This window comes from Anomaloglossus baeobatrachus, chromosome 11 (genome assembly GCF_048569485.1).
Source record: "Anomaloglossus baeobatrachus isolate aAnoBae1 chromosome 11, aAnoBae1.hap1, whole genome shotgun sequence".
NCBI lineage: Eukaryota > Metazoa > Chordata > Amphibia > Anura > Aromobatidae > Anomaloglossus > Anomaloglossus baeobatrachus.
Window position 1 is genome coordinate 121498945 of NC_134363.1, and position 22544 is coordinate 121521488.

Consider the following 22544-nt stretch of genomic DNA (forward strand, 5'->3'; position numbering starts at 1 on the left):
AGATAAGCATCCCTGAAGTCGATTGATGCTAGGAAGACTCCCTGGGACATCGAAGCGATGACTGAGCGGAGAGATTCCATCCGAAACCGTCTGGTTCTCACGTGTCTGTTGAGCAGAATGAGGCCCGGAAACGGACCGGAATGATCCGTCCTTTTTTGGTACCCCGAACAAGTTGGAGTAAAGACCGCGACCACGTTCTTGAAGCGGAACGGGGATCACAACTCCATCTGCAGAGACGAGTCGGAGAATGAGAGCTGAGCTCTATCCTGTAACCGTGAGACGGAATGTCTCTCACCCATCGGTTTTTCATCCAATTGCTCGCCAAACAAACGGTCGCCAGAAAATGGCAAACCGGTTAAGAACTTCTTGGAAGCAGAGTCTGCCTTCCAGTCGCGTAGTCACATGGCCCTGCGGACTGCCACCGAATTGGCGGATGCTACCGCTGTACGGCTCGCAGAGTCCAGGACGGTGTTCATGGCGTAGGACGAAAAAACCGACGCCTGAGAAGTCAAAGACACAACCTGCGGAGCAGAGGTACGTGCGACCGCATTAGTCTCAGACAGACAAGCTGATGATAGTTTGGAGTGCCCACTCGACTGCGAATGCCGGAGCAAAAGACGCGCCTATGGCTTCATAGATGGATTTCATCATGAGCTCTATTTGCCTGTAGGTGGCATCCTTGAGCGATGAACCATCTGCCACTAATACTACGGATCTAGCCGCCAGTCTGGAGACTGGAGGATCCACCTTGGGACACTGAGCCCAACCCTTAACTACGTCAGGGGGGAAAGGGTAACGTGTGTCATTAAGGCGCTTAGTAAAGTGCTTGTCCGGAAATGCTCTGTGCTTCTGGACAGCATCTCTGAAGTTAGAGTGATCGAAAAACGCACTCTGGGTACGTTTGGGAAACCTAAACTGGTGTTTCTCCTACTGTGAAGCCGACTCCTCTATAGGTGTAGTTGGGGGAGAAGGACTAGCACCTGGTTGATGGACGTTATAAGGTCATTTACTATGGCGTCCCCTTCAGATGTATCCAGATTGAGAGCAACGTCAGGATCAGAGCCCTGAGCTGCGACCTCCACTTCATCCTCCAGAGGGTCCTCATGCTGAGACCCCGAACCGCGTGATGCAGCCGGGGAAGTTTCCCAGCAAGCCCGCTTAGCCTGTCTGAGGCTGCGGTCCGTGTCGGAGTTCTCACCGTGGGATCTGGGTGCCACCCCAGGAGCCCTTTGCTGTACCGACCGAGAGGGGCCTGGGGATGATGAACTCACAGTGCCCTGGCCCTGTGTTACCGATCTGGACTGCCAAGCTTCTAGTATCTTAGCAGACCATCTGTCCATAGACTGAGCCATGGAATGTGAAGCGACTCAGAGAGTTTCTCAGTCAAAATTGTAAACTCTGTCCCTTCCATCTGTGCAGTGGAAACCGGCAGTACCACCTGAGCCGAGGGTCCCACCAGTGCCGGAGGGTCCGGCTGAGTGAGTGCCACAGGGGCCTAGCATTGTCACAATGAGGGTAGGTGGAACCTGCAGGTAACATAGCCGCACAAGAGGTACAGGTTGCAAAATAAGCCTGTGCCTTGGCACCCTTGCTTTCTGCGGACGACATGCTGTTGTCTCCTCTTAGAGATATAGCCAAAAGCAAATAATGCTGCCGAATAGAGAAAATGTATACAATATATATATATATATATATATATATATATATATATACATACTACGGCACCCAAGGGGGTCCAGCACCTGACAACTGGTGTGGCTTACCAACCGCCCCAAGCGGTGGTGTGTCCACCAGATTCCCTGCCTGGGACTCCCAGAGCTGCAGAGCTCATTCTGAAATCCTCCACCTGCAGAAGTGATTATAACAATGGCTGCCAGCGTTCTGAGGGGAGGAGGGAGCCGTGGGAGTGCCTAATAAAGTGCGGGCATCTGGTGCCCCACAGTGCTCAGTGAGGGGGGAGGAGGACACCCAAGCATGCTCCAGCCCTCACTGCCGACCAGTCGGTCGTCCCGCTCTTACCCCTGACTGGCAGGCCCGGGGGCGGGAGTACATGTACTAGGCCGCAAAAGCCGGGGACTAAAGTTAAAAGCGCGGCCGGCCAACAGGCGCGGTCGGCGCGGTAGTCCCGGCTCACAAACCACACAGCAGCCGCTGCGGCGTCTGAAAAACAGGCGCTGCATGCACTGTCCCTAAGGGGACACAGAGTACCTCATGGATGCAGGGGCTGCGGATGGAGCCCGGTCCCAGTGACCGGCGACCGGTTAGGATCCCACTTCTCCCAGAACTGCGGAGCCCGTTCTGAAATCCCCCACCGGCAGAAATGATTATAACAATGGCTGCCAGCGTTCTGAGGGGAGGATGGAGCCGTGGGAGTGCCTAATAAAGTGCGGGCATCTGGTGCCCCACAGTGCTCAGTGAGGGGGGAGGAGGATACCAAAGCATGCTCCAGCCCTCACTGCCGACGTCCAGTCGGCCGTCCCGCTCTTACCCCTGACTGGCAGGCCCGGGGGCGGGAGTACAGTACTAGGCCGCAAAAGCCGGGGACTAAAGTTAAAAACGCGGCCGGCCAGCAGGCGCGGTCGGCGCGGTAGTCCCGGCTCACAAACCACACTGCAGCCGCTGCGGCGTCTGTAACACAGGCACTGCATGCACCGTCCCTAAGGGGACACAGAGTACCTCATGGATGCAGGGCCCTGTCCCTGATGATATCCAGCCTCCTGTCCGTCAGATTCCCCCAGGGGCTGCGGAGGGAGCCCGGTCCCAGTGACCGGCGACCGGTTAGGATCCCACTTCTCCCAGAACTGCAGAGCCCGTTCTGAAATCCCCCACCGGCAGAAGTGATTATAACAATGGCTGCCAGCGTTCTGAGGGGAGGATGGAGCCGTGGGCGTGCCTAATAAAGTGCGGGAAACTGGTGCCCCACAGTGTTCAGTGAGGGGGGAGGAGGATACCAAAGTATGCTCCAGCCCTCACTGCCGACGTCCAGTCGGCCGTCCCGCCCTTACCCCTGACTGGCAGGCCCGGGGGCGGGAGTATATGGTACTAGGCCGCAAAAGCCGGGGACTAAAGTTAAAAGCGCGGCCGGCAAACAGGCGCGGTCGGCGCGGTAGTCCCGGTCTCAGGAACCACACAGGAGCCGCTGCGGCGTCTGTAATACAGGCGCTGCATGTACCGTCCCTAAGGGGACACAGAGTACCTTATGGATGCAGGGCCCTGTCCCTGATGATCTCCAGTCTCCTGTCCGTCAGATTCCCCCAGGGGCTGTGGATGGAGCCCGGTCCCAGTGTCTGGATGACCGGTTAGGATCCCACTTCTCCCAGAGCCCCTAAGGGATGGGGAAGGAAAACGGCATGTGGGCTCCAGCCTCTGTACCCGCAATGGGTACCTCAACCTTAACAGCACCGCCGACTCAGTGGGGTGAGAAGGGAGCATGCCGGGGGCCCTGTGGGGGGCCCTCTTTTCTTCCATCCGATACAATCAGCAGCTGCTGCTGACTAAAATGTGGAGCTTGTGTGCATGTGTGCCTCCTTCAACACAAAGCATAAAACTGATGGGCCCGTTATGCACGGGAGGGTGTATAGGCAGAGGGGAGGGGTTACACTTTTTAAAGTGTAATACTTTGTGTGGCCTCCGGAGGCAGTAGCTATACACCCAATTGTCTGGGTCTCCCAATGGAGCGACAAAGAAACCCTTTATCATTTCCTTTACACTTCACGAATGCTTGCTACTTGTTGGTACATCACATAAAATCCCAATTAAATGCATTTAATATGCTTGTCCACTACTTTAACATTGATGACCTATCCTTAAGGTAATCAATGTCTGATGGTTCGGGGTACGACACCCGACACCCCCACCGGTCAGCTGTTCCTGGCGGTGGCCGAAACTGTTTACTTATGGAGCTGCGCAGCTCCGTCAACAGAATAGTGGCTGTGGACCTGTACGCACATTTGCCCCTATTGACTTGTGCAGTACCTGGCAGTAGGCCATAGAATTGATGGAGCTGTGCAGCTCGGTAACTGAGCAGCTCTGGCTTCCGCCAGCATTGGACACAGCTGATCGGTGGGGATGCCGTGTGTCGCACCCCCACTAATCAGATATTGATGACTTAGCTTAATGCCTCTTTGACACGTCTGTGAAAATCACGCACGTTTTTCACGGACGTGTCAAAGGTGCGTTTTGCCCTCCGTGAGCCGTGTTTATGGCACACGTGTGTTCTCAGTGATAACACACGGAGAACGGGAACTTTCTGCTCACCTGTCCCTGGCGTCGCTGTCCGTGGTGCTGATCTTCGGTCTCCGGTCCTGCCGACCCCCCGCTGCTGCTGCTTCCAGCTGCAGTGAAGTGAATATGCAATGAGCATAATGAGCGGTGGTCGGAGCAAGTGACAGCAGTGGCAGAGACTGCAGTGCTGGAGAAGGGGAGTAAAGATTTGTTATTTTTTTTCTCAGACACGTGTTTTCTCCGGTGCGTGTCACACGGAACACCTCCGTGTGGTCCGTATGCGGGACGTGTGACACCCGTGATGCCGGAAAAAAAACGGACATGTCTACGCGTGGAGCACACGGGCACACATATGCTCCACACGTACACACGGTCCATGGCAGAATACGCACGTGAGCGCAGACCCATTGATTTAAATGGGTCTACGTGTGCCCGTGTCTCCGGTACATGAGGAAATGGACCAAACACGTACCGCAGACATGGACGTGTGAAAGAGGCCTAAAGGAAGAGTGAGTATAGGTGTTATTAATTTACAAGAGGCAACACACATAATTATGAAGGGTTTTCCGAAGAGTGGACATCCCCTTTAAAAGATAGAATATATATCCTTTTCTTTTATGTTGCACAAAAATTATGAATTGCGTATGCTATTTTAATGAATTTGTCTCAAAAAACAGCAATAAATACCATAAGACATGAAAGTAAATGATGAATCGGGGCCAGACTCCGTATTCAGACAGAACTGTAACAGTAACTTAATGCTTGGTTTTTTTTGTTACTGCAGTGCAGCAGAGAAAGGTGAAGAAAAGTGCCAGGATCTAATCCAAGCCTATAAAGAATGTATGAAATCTCTGGGACTGCAAATCTAACATGTGACAAGGTGAGTGCACCATACACCGCGGAAGAAGGGGAGGTGGAGTCATTGCCATTAGGGATGGTTTTACCATAAAACGCCATCTCTGGTCTGAAATGGGATTTTGTGATTTATCAGACCAGGCAGTCTGCCTCCTTTGCTCCATGGTGTTCTGATCCTCACGTGTCCATTCCCTTGTAAGTGCTTATGGAAGAAGGCAGAGAGATTAGCGAGGGCACTCTGACCATTCGTAGCCTCATATGCAGCAACTTGTGATGCATTCAATGTGCAAATACAACCCATCAGGTCCCTGTGCCGCAATATATGCTACCAGCCAAATAGTGGTCGGCAGCTGACGTCAGAGGTACCATGACTGGGGGCGGCGCAAGACAGTGATGTCATGTGCCATGGCGCACACAGCAATATCAGCTACTGGCCACTGTACGCCGGCTCCAGTGGATGGCGCATGACATAAGAGTGGAGGTAGGGGAGTAGAATGTTGTGTTTTTTTTATAAGTTAGAGACAGAATGAGGACTATATATACTAGGAAGGGGCCCAGGCTAAGGACATATACACCAGGATAGGGGACATGTACACCAGGAAGGGGCCCAGGCTAAGGACATATACACCAGGATAGGGGACATGTACACCAGGAAGGGGCCCAGGCTAAGGACATATACACCAGGATAGGGGACATGTACACCAGGAAGGGGCCCAGGCTAAGGACATATACACCAGGATAGGGGACAAGTACACCAGGAAGGGGCCCAGGCTAAGGACATATACACCAGGATAGGGGACATGTACACCAGGAAGGGGCCCAGGCTAAGGACATATACACCAGGATAGGGGACATGTACACCAGGAAGGGGCCCAGGCTAAGGACATATACACCAAGATAGGGGACATGTACACCAGGAAGGGGCTCAGGCTAAGGCCCTATACACCAGGATAGAGGACATGTATACCAGGAAGGGGCCCAGGATAAGAACATATATACCAAGATAGCAGACATGTATACCAGGAAGGGGCCTAGGATAAGGATATATATATACCTACAGTTGAAACCAAAAGTTTACATCCACTCTATATACACATCTGCATGTTTTTCTTACTATCTGACATGAAATTAGAATAAACCTTTCCAGTTTTAGATCAATTAGCAACCAAAATTATTTATATTTGCCAAATGCCAGAATAATGAGTGTGAGAGAATGTTTTAAAGGCATTTTTATTAACAGGTTTAATGTTTTTTTTCTTATCCTCTGCACAGGTTCCGTTATTCCGGAGTGGGTCTGTGTGCGCCGAGTCCTCTACTTTCCCACCATCCTCCTGTCCTCTTCAAATCCGACCATTCTCTTTGGACAGACAGATGGGGGAGCCTCGCTCCATGTGACGACAAGCTGTTTGTCTCCTAGCTGCTGGTCACCTTTGTTAATCTACCTTGTACAATTCCTCCTATTAATGGGCTACAAGCAGACTCGGACGAGGCTGCCAGAAACCTCGGAACCACGCTGACCACGAGAAAACTGTATACGTCTAGAATTTCTTATGTATGATTGTTGCAGGTGCATTAGAAGAACCCATCAAAAAAGTTCAACAGGGAAAATTATATCAGGACAGAGAAAAAAAAAAAGGTCGGGCATTTTTTATTTTTAATTGACCCCTAATTTATGGGATTTCCATTGTTTCGGTATTGTCCATCAATACTTGAGTGTATACTAAGCAGACTGGACATTTTTCTGTTTCGATGGCCTGTGCCCCGTCAGCCCCAGGAACTTGTACAAACATTTGCTAAAATTGGGAGGATCAATAAAAGGAACATTTTGCCTGTTGAATTGAAAGTTGTCACTTGTAATCTGTAATCTAAATATTTAGAGAATTGCTTATTAAAGGGGTGATTTGAAGGCTAAACAAATGTCAACCAAATCCCTATATATTTATTGGGGTAATTAAACTAATTTCAAATATGGTTGCATTACAAATTTCCTACTATTCACGAACTACACTAGAACTGCTATTGATTTTTTTCCTACTTTCTCTCTCATGACGCTTTGTTTGAGAATCCCAGTGCATGCTGGGATACTCAAACAAAGCATCATCAGGGGACAAAGGCTGCAGTCACTGACACAGCATTTGCCTCTCTCTGAAACAAAGGGTCATCAGTGACGCTCATTTCAGGGCTGGTCTAGTCCCTGCGTGCTGTCATTGTATGACATGCACAGTGACAGTGCGCTGTGTGTTGCCTCTCAGACCAGCTATAATGAGCCGGCAGCAGAGCAGACGGGATGCGTTTTCAGACTACCTGTTGGCAATCATATCATCACCGCTGCTCCCATAAGTGACTTGCATGACGACTCTGATCTCTGGATAATCCATTATCTCAAGCAGATGTACAATCCTACAATATATTCCCATATACCAAAACAATGCTATTATTTTTTTTTTAACACTGCTACAATTCTTCTTAACATGCTCTTACCAAGGAAATTACCCCAGCCTCAGTGTTTGTGGACAGCTGGAAACTACTGGCTATGTGCATCAGTAGTTCTCCTGCGGCTGGTTAACCTTGCGCAGGGCTATCCACTAGTCTAAATAGCGGATCTTTCTTCCTGTGCAAAGACCTGGTGCATGTGCCATGTTATCCAATGAGAATATTTAACAATAACGGAGCACGAAGGAAGTATCTTAATGCATTTGGCTGAAACATAATGAGTGAATCATCAGGGCTTTGTGCCCGTCTCCCATTGCCATGAAGGGTGTGGGTGCCATCAGGGCACAGATTGCAGTACTGCCTGATTGATCTGTCATCATGTGCACAACTCTTATAATGGTATAGAGGAATCCGAATAATGATTTATGCCTTTCTTGTCACTCGACACCTTCAATGTCTCATCCCCATAGACACATGAGCCGTGTAAGGATGAGGCCTCGCCTGTGCTTTCCAGGTGAGGTCACCTCTGAACACCTCACCATAGGCACGTGAGTCCATGAGTCACAAAGGAAGCAGCTCATAATCATACTTCACTTCTTTTATATCCACACACACAAGATATGGACACAAAGTCATAGCCAGAACTGCAGAAAGCCTTCATAGTAGCAGATCAGACTGGGGAAAAGGAACCTGCGGTCAGGACAGCACTCTCCAAAGGGAACGCATCACCAGGTGTAGGGGCAGAGCCCCCGATTTCAGCAATTTGTCACTTACTGGGCTGCTTGCTGTCAGTTTGATAGCTGCAACTGAGAAAACAAATGACTGCTGAGCGCTGTATAAACCCATCCTCATCACTGATTTGCAGCTGTGTACACTGTGCATAGGCAGAAAGCTGCTAATCAGCAGTGGAGACAGGGTTATACAGAGCTTATGAATATGGAGGACTGCATGGCAGCAGGATTACTAGCTTTCTGGCGATCAAAAGTCATTTTATCAGCAGAAGAGTCTCTGTCTCTACACGATGTAGCACTCATATTAAGATACAAGACCTGGTGACAGATTCCCTTTGAATGAATCTAATATACGAGGATGTGGTAAATAAATAATGACCAACAGAGCTGGAATTCTCAATCCGAGAGTAACAAAGAAAACATCCAGCATGTATTAATGCCGTTCACCATTCAGGGCTCCTGTCCAATCAGCTGTGCCAAAAAAGTCCACAGAGCTCTGAAACTACTACTCACAGAACACCGTGACTATGGCAATACTGGGGGTTGTAATCACTGGTTTAGTGTGTGTAATCTCACCTGCTTTACTACTCTTTTGGGCCATGTGCTCACTTAGGCCTCTGTCACACGCCCGTGAAAATCACGGACGTGTCAAAGATGCGGATAGTCCTCGGTGTACGGCACACGTGTGTTCTCTGTGTGTTATCCGTGATAACACACGGAGAACGGGAACTTTCTGCTCACCTGTCCCTGGTGCTGATTTTCGGTCTCCGATCCTGCCGACTCCCAGCAGCTGCTGTTTCCGGCCGCAGTGAAGTGAATATTCAATTAGCATAATGAGCGGCGGTCGGCAGCAAGTGACAGCAGTGGCAGAGACAGGAGGGCTGGAGAAGGGGAGTAAAGTTTTAAAAAAAAAAGACACGTCTTTTCTCCGGTGCGTGTCACACGGAACACATCCGTATGGTCCATGTGTGTTATGTGTGACACGTTTGCGTTCCATGTGACACCCGTGATGCCGGAGAAAACCGGATATGTCGGCGTGTGGGGCACACGCAAGTACAGAACGGACACACGTTCCGTGCAAAAATACTTACGTGGCTCGAAACTATAGGAAAACATATATGTCAACATGTGCCCATGTCTCCGGTACGTGAGAAAACTATCCATACACGTACCTGAGGCACAAACGTGTGACGGAGGCCTTACTATGAGATGTAGTAACATAAGTAACCCTCAAAAGGATTACTCTAATCTTATTTCAGGAGTACGCGGCTCTACAGCCTCCAGTATACCCAATTGCGGCAGGGCTGGCGCTCTAGCTTGACTGGCAGTGTAGACCAGCCACATCATCCCACTGCTCGCTCGATCTATGAGCGCCCAAAGCGGTTATATGAGGCAGCTTCAGATGCTAAAAGGCACCCTCCAGAAATCCCCAGGGCATCAAGTTCACTATCAAAGAGCTTGTAAACACTGCACAGAGGCCAGCCTCCTTAGAAATGAGCAGTAAAAATTAAGGAAGAACAAGCCAAGTAATAATTCCAAGTTTAAACGCTTATTTTGATCATGTAAGAAGGGTAAAACAAAAACAAAAAACCTGTAACCGTACACACAGATTTGTTGCAGAAATTTTTGTTTCATTTATGTAACTGGGGCAAACCGTGCTAGCCTCCAAACCTTCTCTGAACCCATTTTCACTTGTAGAGATTTCTGCACCCAACTGATGGGGGCATATTCACACGTGGCAAAGTCTTTCCATTACATTCTAGGATCGGAGGGGTTTTATAGGACTATGGTCATCACTAACAGAAGTCCCGGTGAAGTAGGAAAAGGAGAACGTATCAGCTCATGGGAGCTATTACATTGTGGGAGCTCTCTGAGACGAGTAGACCCAGTGTCTTTTTAATATAATCTTTTTTTATGATTTTTGATTTTAAAACTTTACATTTATTGAAATATGGTATCTACACTTTTTCTTGCAGCTGTTGAATCTTTTTAATCCCATTAAGATAACTCTGCGGAGCCTGAGCTGATCAGTCTCAACATCCTAAATGTACCCATCAGCCGCAATGATTAACTTTTTTATTAGACACAATGCAAACCGATAGTTTAATGATTAACAAGAATTACACGCTTTGTAAGAATCCGTAGATTGAGGAATACCAGGTTGAGTAAAGTTATCAAGAGATGCAGGTGCCAGCTTCATGGGTGAAGGTTAGGGTGCTTTCACACATCCGGCATTTTGCTGCTTTGCCGGATCGGTCACACTCCAGTACAGTGCAATACAGTACAATGGCATTGTGGCAACGTCCGGTCACATGCTGTCATGTGACCGTAGCTTGCCACAATGCCAATGTACAGTATTACACTATACTGGAGTGTGACAGATCTGGCAAAGCGGCAAAATGCCGGATGTGTGAAACCGGCCTTAGAGGGAGTCCGTGACCCCCCCAAAAGACATAACAGTTGCTTGCTTGGTGAGGCCAATGAGTCGCTGCACCATTGAATCCATTCAATCTGTATACAGAGTGTGCTACCTCATCCAGATTGAGTGTTCACTTTTCCACAGTGAGCGTTGTATGAACTCATTCCGAAATACAAGGAAGGAGCCCAGGAGCGCTCACACAATGTCAGGTGCAGGTGATCGCTCATCCCCCGACTCCTGCCTGCAGCCATCATTGACAATAGTGATATGGGAAGTACAGACAGGAGCCTGGAATGAGCATGCGCCAGCAACTCCCACTGCATCAACGCTGCTGAGCTCTGCCGTGCCGGGGTCAATGACGGTCAATCAGTCAGGATCAGGTAACGTACTCAATATGCAAACTGAGTGGGTATAAGGATGCACTGAGCCCTTGGTCACAGGTGCACTAAAGCATCATGTGAACATAAACTAAGTTGCTTCGCCAGCAACTAATACCAGCAATATATATTTTAGTGTGTCAATAAACAAACAAAAAAAAAAAAAAAAAAAAAAAAAGTCTTGCAATACCTTAACAGATGCCGCAAGGGAAAAAGGTCAGCCCGAGTCCTCCATGTGAAAACTGGCGGGCGGGGGGGCTCGTCTTGGAGTAAATAAAATATCCAATGATCAATCTAGTACAGTAGAGCAGAAAGACAGCACTGTCCACCACGTAGCCAGAAAGTCTTATTTCCAAAAAAATGTGCAGGTTAAAACTTGCTAGAGACGAGCCGGGTGCAGGCCCTCATGGACCCGTAGAAGCGCATTCAGGCGTGAAACAGCCGACGTCCATAGAGGGCCTGCACCCAGCTCGTCTCTAGCGAGTTTTAACTTGCACACTTTTTGGAAATAAGACTTTCTGGCTACGTGGTGGACAGTGCCGTCCTTTCTGCTCTACTGGATTGATCATAGATTCCAGTGTATAATTTGTGTAGGAAATAATACCATTTAAGTTGAGTTACAGACTCCTTTTAAAAGATTGGGGGGGGGGGGGCGGGAGAATAAAGTTAATAAACACAAAATGACCCTGTGTTTACCAGGATAGAACAATACCCAGGGCTAGCAATCAAAATTAAGTTTTATGTTTCAAATATGTTTCAAACTACCATGGGAAAAATCGAGTGTGAATTGGTTTCTATAACGTTTCTCAAGACCATTTTGATACAAAGATCAATGTAAATACATCTATGCCCAAAAATACTCTAGGAGTGATACCTTTCTTGGTGGACCCGAAAAAGTGTTTCTGGTTAGCCAATAAAAAGATACTAAAATACTTCTATACCCAAAAATGATGAAATTTCGGGCTATTATAATTTTGTATTACACATGATATCAAAATGTGTATAACCTGACTTCTAGCTGTAACAGTAATTCACCATTTTGCACTGTAGGGACATGGAGGGAGTGGTATAAAAGGCTTTGGTTCTCCAGATAGGTTTTATTTACAGAAAACGACACCTGTTGCCCTGTATGAAAGTGGAGAAGAGACAGGAACACGAGAATAAGAACTCGGCAACACAAAAAAGGTAATAATATAAAATCAGAACAGTCTTCCTTGTCCGGTTACTACTGCACGGACGGGATCAGCTAATGGCCGGGGACTGGAGGTGCTCTGCTCGTGACACGCTGACTGCGCTCCAGCCTTCTAATGCTCTCAGTATACGAGGCTCCGAGCCATTAACCTACATCCCCATGTATAACGCAGAAAATAAAATAAAGTAAAACCCAGAGTCTGTAGTGCAGGGTTGGACATGTTAGTCTCGTCGCAGATTGTTCAGCCGCTCCTCCAGATCTGCATCGGCGTCGGCTAGAGCGGCTGTGGGTTCTCCCCTCTTGGCTCCGGCTACGCTGAGGGATCCTCCGGTGGAGGGAAGGCCTACAAGATGGAAAGACATGTAAGTAGGTTTCTATGGAAAACAGAATGTACCTCAACTGTAGAATTGTGCAGTCTTTTTTTTTTTTCACCCCCCTTCTTCCAAGAGCCGTAATGTTATTTTTCCGTCAATATAGGCATGTGAGGGCTCATTTTTTTGCGTGACAAGTTGTACTTTTAAAATTAAAAACATGAGTTTTAACATATAGTGTACTGGGGGGGGTGGTGTGGAAGATTAACACTGACCACTAGAATGTAATTTTGTAGCCCGCGGTAGTTAAGGGGTTAGTGACTTGGGGCTCCAGCTTTTGGAAATATGTCAACTTTGCAGAAGACTTGCTGTATTATATTGCAGCTTCCAAATGTAATTCATTGTTGCAGCAAATCCTTAGGAATAAATGGTGCCCATACACCTTATACTGGCCCTTCCCGAAGGTACATTCGGCTAATGGTTATCTTTCTTTTCTCTCGCATAACGTGTTCTCTAACGGGAGAGGGGTAACACCTGCTGCTAAACAGAACCCCTCGAAGTACTGAAAGGAGATTTAGAAAACCTGAGGTCCCAGAGGGGACCATTTCCTAAGAATGAGAAAAGCCATTAGTGACCTATGTGCGGCTGGTTGAATTCTTACCGACAACACCATCAAAAGTTTATCCACCAAAAAAAAAACAAAAAAAAAAAAAAAACACTACACTAACAAAAAGCACGTTTTTTTTTTTTTTAGACTATCCAGGTAGATGCAAATACTAAAGTGACATGAAGGTAGCGGATACGAACATCCCATTTCCTTGCTATTATGCAGTAACAATGGGGTGGGAGGGGTCCAGTCCTCCTAGACAGGATATGTGATAGAAATTGGTTAGGTCTATATAGTTGTACTAGTCCCTCTCCCCACTTGAGCTTTTTTTTTTTTCCTATCCTTCCTAAAAATAAAAAAATCAGGTGTTAGCATTTTCTTTAAATTCCTGTCTATGTGGGTCTATGTAGATGGAAGTGACTTATATTTATAGCTATACATCCTATATTGATGGGTCTGGACTGATCTCTGCTCTCCCTGATCACCACATTCTCTCCCTTACAATGTGCACTGACAGTGTGCTCACTTGCTGGCTCGTCACTTCTCTTTAGAGGCAGTGAGAGTGCACTGTCAGTGTGCATTCAAAGTAATGTAGAGCAGAGTGCATATACTGAGCATGTGCCAGAAGTGACAACTCACGCCTGCTTAGTAGATCAGGGACTGCACCAGCCCCTAAGATTGATATCACCACTGACTCTGTTTCAGGGCCCAGACAGCAGCTGGGAGTTACCGAAGCTGCATGCTGGGATACTCAAACAAAAAGTCATTGGAAGAGAGGGGCGAAGATAGAGCGGTAAAGGTAGGGAGTTTTTATTTGAAAAAAAAAAAAAAAATAATATTAGAAAAGATATTAGATTATTTAATAAACATTTAGTATGAAGAAGTTCACCTTTGGTCTCAGACAAACCCTTTAATGATTCTTGGATCGCATGACTAAGGAAAATCTTCTGAGCTCTGTGTTCAGGTCACCCAGGCTATAGCCCGTGAAATTTTCTCTGCTTCTTGTGGACCGCAGGCACATAGACCCCTCGGAGATCGCATCCAGCGCACAAAGCCGACGCTGCCATCTACCGACATCACTTTACTGTAGATTAATGCTTTGCAGTGCCGCAAACCACTGAACTGCAGTAAAGCGATGACGCTAGACAGCAGCGTCAGCTTCGTGCACTGGACGCGATCATCAAGGGGGTCTATGTGCCTGTGATCCCTAAGAAGCAGGTAAGAAAACACTGTAGCAACGGAGGACAGGTGAAAATTTATTTTTTTGTGTGTATGAACAACAGCATAATGGGGGACAAGAAGGGGACCGGAAGGAGGACATTATTAAAGCATGGGGCACGTTACTACAAGGGGGGGGGTGGAAAGGGGGAGGAGAACAAGGATGAGCACATTACTACAAGATGGACCAGGCTGGGGAACATTACTACAGGGCACAAGGATGGGGCACATTACATTTTATTGGTATCTATTTTTTTTAAATTTATCAGTAGCTGCTGCATTTCACACCCTAGGCTTATACTCCAGTCAATAAGTCTTCCCTGTTTTTTGTGGTAAAATTAGGGGCCTCGGCTTATACTCAAGTATATATGGTATTTAACTACATTATTAAAAAGCTAACTAATGAATGGAAAGTCCTAGACAAAGGCAAAAAGATTCATGTTGTAGATCCAGAAGAAAACGAATAGTGGGACCCCCTAATGTAGATAGCGGTGTTATTTATTTATTTAAACACACGGTATTAATTGGTGAGGACGGCACAAATTTTCCTCATCTTAAGGATCGAAGGAGCGACAGCGCCTTACGCAAATGCTGAATGTCTCCGCTGCACAAGCCACAGAAGCCAATTCCTCATACACTGCCGCAAATGACCTCAGGTAAAGGAGTGCACAGAGATTACATTTTAAAGTGTTTCCAAAAGGTGGGTTAGAATTCGATTTTCTCTGTGACATTGCTGTCCAACAGTCAAGATTACCCCTACATTGGATTGTCTCCACACAGGAAGAAAGACTCTAGATAGAACCATGGAGAGCAGATGTCCCTTCTAAAGGTGCCGTCTGCTCCATGGAATATCAGTTGGATCGTATCTTTGGTGTGCAGCTAGAGGCAGTGGTGAAACATCTGTCTATCAGTAAAGTAAAAGCCTTCCCAAAGATCCATGAGGCATAGATGGCTTTCGTGGCGTAAACAGGAGAAGCCAGATCGGGCCACAAGGATGCTGGAGAGCCTCCATTCTACCAATCCCAATGATTCACAAGGTCTTAGAAAAGATCAAATAGGAGCAAGTCTTGCTAATAATTATCTGACCATACTGGCCAAACAGGACTTGATTCACATCTCTGAGGCAGTCCCTCGATGTTGGAAGAGCTCTAAAGATATATTTGTGGATAGCACCAAAGAATATATGAGGTCAGAACACCTCAAGGGACAAATAGATGTCAAAAAGAATCTAAAAGTTATCTTCAGACCCTTCAGGCTATGAGGAACTGAACTAATTGAGCCTCCTGGAGCTCAGCTTGTTCCTTAACACTAGAAGTCCCAGGAATTTCGAGCTCCATAGGGTTCCAATGGTAGAAATGTTAGATGACCCCTCTCTGGGACTTCGTGTTAAACATCAAGGGGCTGGACATCTGAGCACTTGAGGAATCAGGCTTTGGAAGAAAGGTCTCACTGTTTGCGGTTCAAAGTACCCGGCCAAAGCAGCAGCACGGACTTTCACCCCCCCCACCCCCAATAAAACTGTGTATTGAGCAGACTGGATATGAAGTTTCATAATTATACGTGATATAAACGCAAGTGGTCACAGATACTGGTACTGCTGCATAGCCTAAATCAACCTAAGCTAGTTGCCATCCCCTGTCCTGTCTTACAGGAGGATGTAATCCCCATTGCTGCTGCTGTTTGGGACTAGAAGAGAGTTTACAAAGAATATAAACTTTAATTTACCAAAAGTAGACGGACAAGTGAATAATACTCACTGGACAGCTCATCAGTCAGTGTCAGGCCCAGCTCATCCAGTACTTGTGAGACCACCGCATCGCTGCAGAGGGAAGAGCAGGGTCATTACAGAGCGCTGAGGAATCACGGTACTCTACAGTGGAATACCACCCACCCAATAACCCTCACCCCCATTATTCAAGAGCAGACGCCAATATTAGCAATGACAACCATACAGTACAGAAAGTTTGAGCTCAGACATGGTAATGGGAACACAAACCCAAAGTGATTTTTTCATATGGTATTAATAGCCATTTTCAGATGAAACGAGCCTCAATGGCAACTTTAGCTACGTGAAATCTATAACCTTGTAATAAAGCTGAGAATTGCAGAGGCCCTTTGTTTAGAATACATGCCGTACAGATCAGTGCCATGCCAAAGGGCTCTCTAAAGAAATCAGCCGAGGCTGAACATCATACACCTGTGATGTAATCTTCTGACATGTCTATTGGAAAGCAGATCACTTTTAGGTTGACTTCCCCTCTCAACATAATCTTTGTCATGTCTACAGGAGGAGTCTGATTAGTTGATGTTCCTTACTCAAAACTCAAAAGGAAAAAAAAAAAAAAAAAAAAAAAAAAAAAAAAAAATCACATTCTAAGACAGGTCTACATACGTCTCCTCCTCATCGTCCTCATCGCCCATGGCGTCGTCAATGGCATCATTCATCATTTCCTCCTTCATGTCCATGATTTCTGACTGTTTCTCGAATTCCATCATTATCTTCTGGATCTGCGGAAGCTTCAGCTGCAACAAAGGGAGTAACAAAGACACGAGATCAGAGAAGGAGGAAGAACTGTCCAATACTTAGCCACAGCCAGGTTAGAAAAATACTGTGGCTTTAGGAGACAACCTGACTATTAGTGGTGTCACCATAAGAATGCTCATAGGCAAACAATGGAAGATGCTCGGAGCCACTGACATGTCTAATCGTTAGGTTGAAACTAGCATCATCCAAAACATGAAAAAAAATATATATCATTAGGGAGTGTCAGCAGGTTTGGAAAAAAAAGACCCTGAATCCAACAATGTATACTTTAGTTTACTGGTTGCAATAGTTGTCACACACTCAGAATTCTTAGGTGTAGTGGAGTTCAGAGTGCTAACACCACAGCTTGTGTACATTGTCTATTGACAGTGAGCTGCTTATTACAGAAGGATGGAACTGGTTGGACACAGGCTGTAGTCTGTGCAATGATAACCTTCTGGTGATAAAACCTTGACCAAGTAAACAACATCCACAGCGTAATAAGTGACATCCCTGAATTCAATGTTTAACCCCTACATCATGCTGTCCTCATATTACATGGCAAACACCTGTTGGCAGATTCCCCTTAAGGTTAACTGTAGTTAACCCCAGTATTCCCCCCCTTCTATTTTATACTCTGAGGAAGCTAAGATATTGGAGCCATTTGATGAAATTCTGTAAAACATATTCTGTTGTCCCTGTGATCTGGAGTTCTTGACTAGCGGCTCTGAGTAAAGAAGTCTAAAAAACAGTATCAGACCATATGGAGAAGCTTTTTTCCAAAGTTTCACGACATAAGACAGTTGCAGTTTGTGTCACCATTGCAGCACCAGTGTTCTCCAACCTGTGGCTCTCCAGAACTACATCTACATCCTGGCAACTGAGTTGTATTTTCCTCAACAGCCAAGAGACCCGGTTGAGCCATATTGTAGTGATTTATACATTTGGAGCTCTATAGTGACTCCTACTGGTGCACAGCCGGAGGAGTCAGGCTGTACCTGTCTGTTCATGGTGGCCATGGCTTTAGTAACACCTTTCATAGCCTGAGCCATGGAGTTGTTAGACTTCAGGGTTTGGATCTTTAAGGACACTGCCTGGATGTTTGCCCGCATCAGTATGAATTTCTTCACGTATCGTCGTGTGCGCACCAAATCTTTGGCCATAATTTTCACAGCATCCTGAAAAAGATAGAAGAACACATTTAAACAGACAGACCAGCAATGCTGTGTTAAACAACAAATTTTGTGCATCCGCAATATAAGAAAGGAGGCAGATATCAGCCCCCCCCCCCCATGTAGGCGATCTACAGGTGTGTCGGTACCTCTGCAGCACAGCACTGGCACTCACCATCTGCCCCTGTTTGGCCATCTTTTTGATGTCGGCTATGATTTTCTTCTCTTGCTGCTCCAGTTTCTGCCTCTCTCGGTCGAGCTCTCTCATGGCGCGGGTCAGCGCCCTCTGATTCTGCCTCAGCATCTCCTCTGGGGTTTTTCGACGACCGAACAAAAAATCCATCTTTGCTTCTTAGATCTATGGGAATAACCATCAAACTGTTATAAGCCACAAGCAGCTAATTAAGGGGTTCTCTGGGCACATAACACATGACTTGATGTGGAACAGGACTGGATTGCTGGGGGTCCGACACCCAACACCCCCCTGATCAGCTGTTCTTAGCTTCACCGGTGACTGGATGTACAAACCATATGGTGCTGCTCCCCACGGCTCTGCGCTAATAACCACTGATCGTGGGGTGTCAGGTGTTGGAACCCCCCCTAATCTGATGTAATGAGCTCCGCCAGCATCTGGTTGTACACACTAAACAGTGCTGCTCTGTATGGTTCTGAGAGAAGAACGGCTGATCGGGGGGTGTCAGGCGTCTGATTCCCCCGATCTAATATTACCTCCTCCGGCGTCTGGATATACACACTGAATGGTGCTGCTCTGCACAGTTCTGCGCTAATAACGGCGGGTCCTGGGGTGTCGGATTCCCCTGATGTTATTAGCATCAGCGTCTGGATGTACACACTCAGCGGTGCTGATCCACATGGGTCTGCCCTAATAACGGCTGATTGAGGTGTGTCGGATCCCCCCGATCTGATGCTATTAGCTTTGCTGGTGTCTGGATGTACACACTGAATGGTGCTGCCCTGCACACTTCTGTGCTAATTGAGGTGTGTCGGATCCCCCCGATCTGATGTTATTAGCTCCACCGGTGTCTGGATGTACACACTGAAAGGTTCTGCCCCGCACACTTCTGTGCTAATTGTGGTGTGTCGGATCCCCCCGATCTGATGCTATTAGCTCCACCGGTGTCTGGATGTGCACACTGAAGGGTGCTGATCCGCACGGTTCTGTGTTAATCGTGGGGTGTCGGACCCCACCAACCTAATGATCACCATCACCTATCACCCCATGATAAATTGAATAGTTTGCCTGGATGGGTACAAAAGGGAAGACAAGTGCGGCTCTGACCTAAGCGCAGTAAGTGGTGAAAAGACTTGGATAGAAATGAATTCAATGCTCACCTTTTTGAAGGTATAATTCGAATTGAAAGTAGCTGTATTGAGCCATGGCAACTGGCCCCTGCTTGCTGCAATCCCTGGACACAGAGAATCCTTCATTGGATTCACATAGGCACCACGAATCAGAACCATACAAAACCCAGGCTGTGCGAGATTGCGCTTCCATAGGAGGCCAGAGCGGGGCGATCCTTTTTAAAGATTATTTATTGATGTCCACATAAATCACATACAACGTGTTGCGGCTAGCAAGCCTTCTTCAGGTGTAATATTGCTTATAATACCTGAAGAAGGCTTGCTAGCCGAAACGCAATGTATGTGAATTATGTGGCCATCAATAAATAATCTTTAAAAAGGATCACCCCGCTCTGGCCTCCTATGGAAGCGCAATCACACACAGCCTGGGTTTTGTATGGTTCTGATTCCCTATACATGGCTCCTATGACAGCACTCCCTCCACTCAGGAGCCATTATTACTGCCGGGATCCATCTCATCACTAAGAAGGCTCACAGGACAGGAAGTGTTGTCATAGGGTTACCCATCTCTCAGGTGGCTAGCAGAAAAGGGGTGAGTGTAGGAGAACTTTCTCTCTCATATCCGCCAAGCTCTAGGCCGTACAGGGAAGGACGAACACAACAACCCCCAGCATAGACCAGGCAGGAGACGTAGTACAGGAAATGCGGAGACTTGTAGTCCCACAGTGACTGAGCCCTTGTCACCTGCCTGCTATAGCACCAGAGGACCCCCGGGATACACCGTGTCCGGCGCCGCCACTCACCTCCTCCCGGGTCAGACCACTGCTCGTTCTCGGCTTCTTTCTCCTCACTCTCTTCCTGTTTGTCCGGTCCGTGACGTCACTGGTCACAAGGATATTTTTACGTGGGAGCGCCACTTCGTCACCGGTCACGTGAGATGCTTCTGCGCTGAGTGTGCACAATAACAATTATTCTATCAGGTGTCCTCGCTGCAGGAGCGTGTGACGTCACTGCCGGCCGTGCGCTTCAGTGGTAACTTGGTCTTCGAGAAAATGGCAGCCACCCGAGCAGGGCTGCCTCTGAGCGTTTGTGTGTCTTGTCCGCTAGTGTTTGGAATTCAGTGATGATTCCCAGCAGGTTTCTTCTTGTGCCCCGAGCTCAGTCGTAGCTTGTGGGGGTGTGGGTACTGCCGGGGCAAGTCTGTGAGCGGTACATGGACGGTGGGGACCAATCACTGCCCAGCTCTCGTTACTAATAAAGTGTAGCTGCTGAAAGTTTGAGTGGTTGCTATGGGCGACAGTGCTGCTTTGTGCTGTCGTGTCCTCCCTTTATCTGAATTCATGTTTCCTACTTCTAGTAACCATGCTGTACCTGATATTGCAGTCTCCTTGGCTGGTTCCTTCCTATCTCCCCAGCAGGGATTTCTCCATCTTCTGTACCGGGGTATATTGCACTGCACTCGGATGACAACAGTGCGGTCCGATCTTTCCCACGCATACCTCCCAACTTTTCAAGAAAGGAAAGAGGGACAAAGTATGCGGCGCGCTGCACGCGCCGTGGCAAATTTTGACCACGCCCCTAGCCACACCCATTTGGCAGTAAGGGTCATTCAGCAGATGCCCTGGACTGTTCATTCATATTCATAGCAGTCAGAATTTTTTTATATTTCTGTGTCACTATATGACATGTTGCTTATTTGTGCCTATCAATCCGTGCATAAATTCTGTTTCATTTTGTTTCTGTCTGCACCAAACTACACAATAACAATCTTCTCTGTTTTTTCCATTTTTGCTGCATTTTTTCTACCTTTTCTCCATTATTTAATGTGTTTTTGGTTCAGATGTGAATCTGCGATTTTAAGTGTTTTTATTGTACAGAGAAGCTTTTTCCTGCATTTTTTAAGCTCCACATAGAAACCTCCAGAGAACCCCCCCCCCGAAAACCGCAGAATTCAGCGGCATCTTTTCATGGAATCACATCCACTTTACTTGGACAATTAAACACAGCAGAATAAATGTGCAAAGAAACAGCAGAAAAAAATGCAGCATTTACACTACATGTGAATATGGACTAATTGTCCAAGCAAAGTGGATGAGACGTCCTGAAATCTCCGCTCCTGGTGCGTGGAAAGACGCCGCTGAACTGTGCGGATTTGGTGTTTCTTTCTTTATAAGCTTCAGGATTCACATCAGCAACAAACATGTATCAAATAAGGGGGACAATGTATAAAAAATACCGCAATCACGCAATAATCAGAGAACATTGTTATTGCACTCTTGGCGCGGACACCTGCAGAAAAAATGCAGCATTTACGCTATGTGTGAACACGGCCTCAGTGATCCATTTTTATTACATTTTTTATGGGTTTTAATAAAGAAAAATAATAAATTGCGCCTTTTTTTTCCCGCCATTTACCGATCCCCATAAATAATCTGTTCGCTGTGTTGTTCAGGTCATTACGATTACAGGGACACCAAATATGTCCATGTTATTTGCTGATTTGTGATGTTTATTATTTTATAAAAAAGTGTAATAAAATTACATTATTCTATTTTTTTTATTATTTTTAGTAACTTTATTAGAAGAAAAAAAAATCCTCTTTTCCTCTCCCTCTAGAATACAGGACATAGAGATGCTGCTCTGTACAATGTAGCTGTGTCCTGTGTAATCTGCTGTGTAAGAGGCTGCATTGTAGGTTCATTTATGTGAAATCCTCCCTCTGACATCATCAATCCTAGTGGCTCAACGGCTAGAGCTAGGCAAGCCAGGAGGCTGCTGGACACAAGTTTTGAACGTTGCTGGTTTGAATCCAAGGTGGTGAAGATGAAAAAAAATAAAATTGTATTTTTATTTTTTTCCTCATTTCTTTATAGTAGTTTTATGGGAACAAATGAATCTGACTCTTTCACCTACATTGAGATACAGTATTTATCTATCTATCTATCTATCTATCTATCCCTCTATCTATCTATCTCTCTATCTCTCTATTTCTATCCCTCTATCTATCTATGATTCTATCTATCTATGATTCTATCTCTCTATCTCTCTATCTATGATTCTATCTATCTAACTATGATTCTATCTCTCTATTTATGATTCTATATATCCATCTATCTATCTATGATTAGTTCTATCTATGATTCTATCTCTCTATCTAT

General features: G+C 46.6%; 1 protein-coding gene and 1 long non-coding RNA gene across 2 annotated transcripts in view; one reads left to right on the plus strand and one right to left on the minus strand.

Moving 5' to 3' along the window:
- LOC142256025 (uncharacterized) overlaps positions 1-6916 on the plus strand; it is a 41049-nt gene extending 34133 nt beyond the window's left edge. Inside the window, exons 2-3 of the long non-coding RNA XR_012727472.1 lie at positions 5009-5104; positions 6352-6916. This is a non-coding gene — a long non-coding RNA (uncharacterized LOC142256025). The remainder of the gene's footprint in view (positions 1-5008; positions 5105-6351) is intronic.
- A 5200-nt stretch (positions 6917-12116) lies between these two features.
- CHMP2A (charged multivesicular body protein 2A) lies at positions 12117-20299 on the minus strand. Its single transcript, XM_075327561.1, has 6 exons — positions 20190-20299; positions 18239-18421; positions 17890-18069; positions 16760-16890; positions 16125-16186; positions 12117-12574 (listed from the first exon to the last, which is right to left on the minus strand). The coding sequence occupies exons 2-6, from the start codon at positions 18404-18406 to the stop codon at positions 12453-12455; spliced, it is 663 nt and encodes a 220-aa protein (XP_075183676.1). The 5' UTR covers positions 18407-18421; positions 20190-20299; the 3' UTR covers positions 12117-12452.
- Between the last annotated feature and the right edge of the window lie 2245 nt (positions 20300-22544).

Coding starts and splice junctions, on each gene's coding strand:
- CHMP2A (XM_075327561.1), bottom strand. CDS start 18,406: ATGGATTTTTTGTTCGGTCGTCGAAAAACCCCAGAGGAGATGCTGAGG. Junction 18,070..18,238: donor TGGCCAAACAGGGGCAGATG/GTGAGTGCCAGT, acceptor TATCTTTTTCAG/GATGCTGTGAAAATTATGGC. Junction 12,575..16,124: donor ACTGACTGATGAGCTGTCCA/GTGAGTATTATT, acceptor TCCATCTTGTAG/GCCTTCCCTCCACCGGAGGA.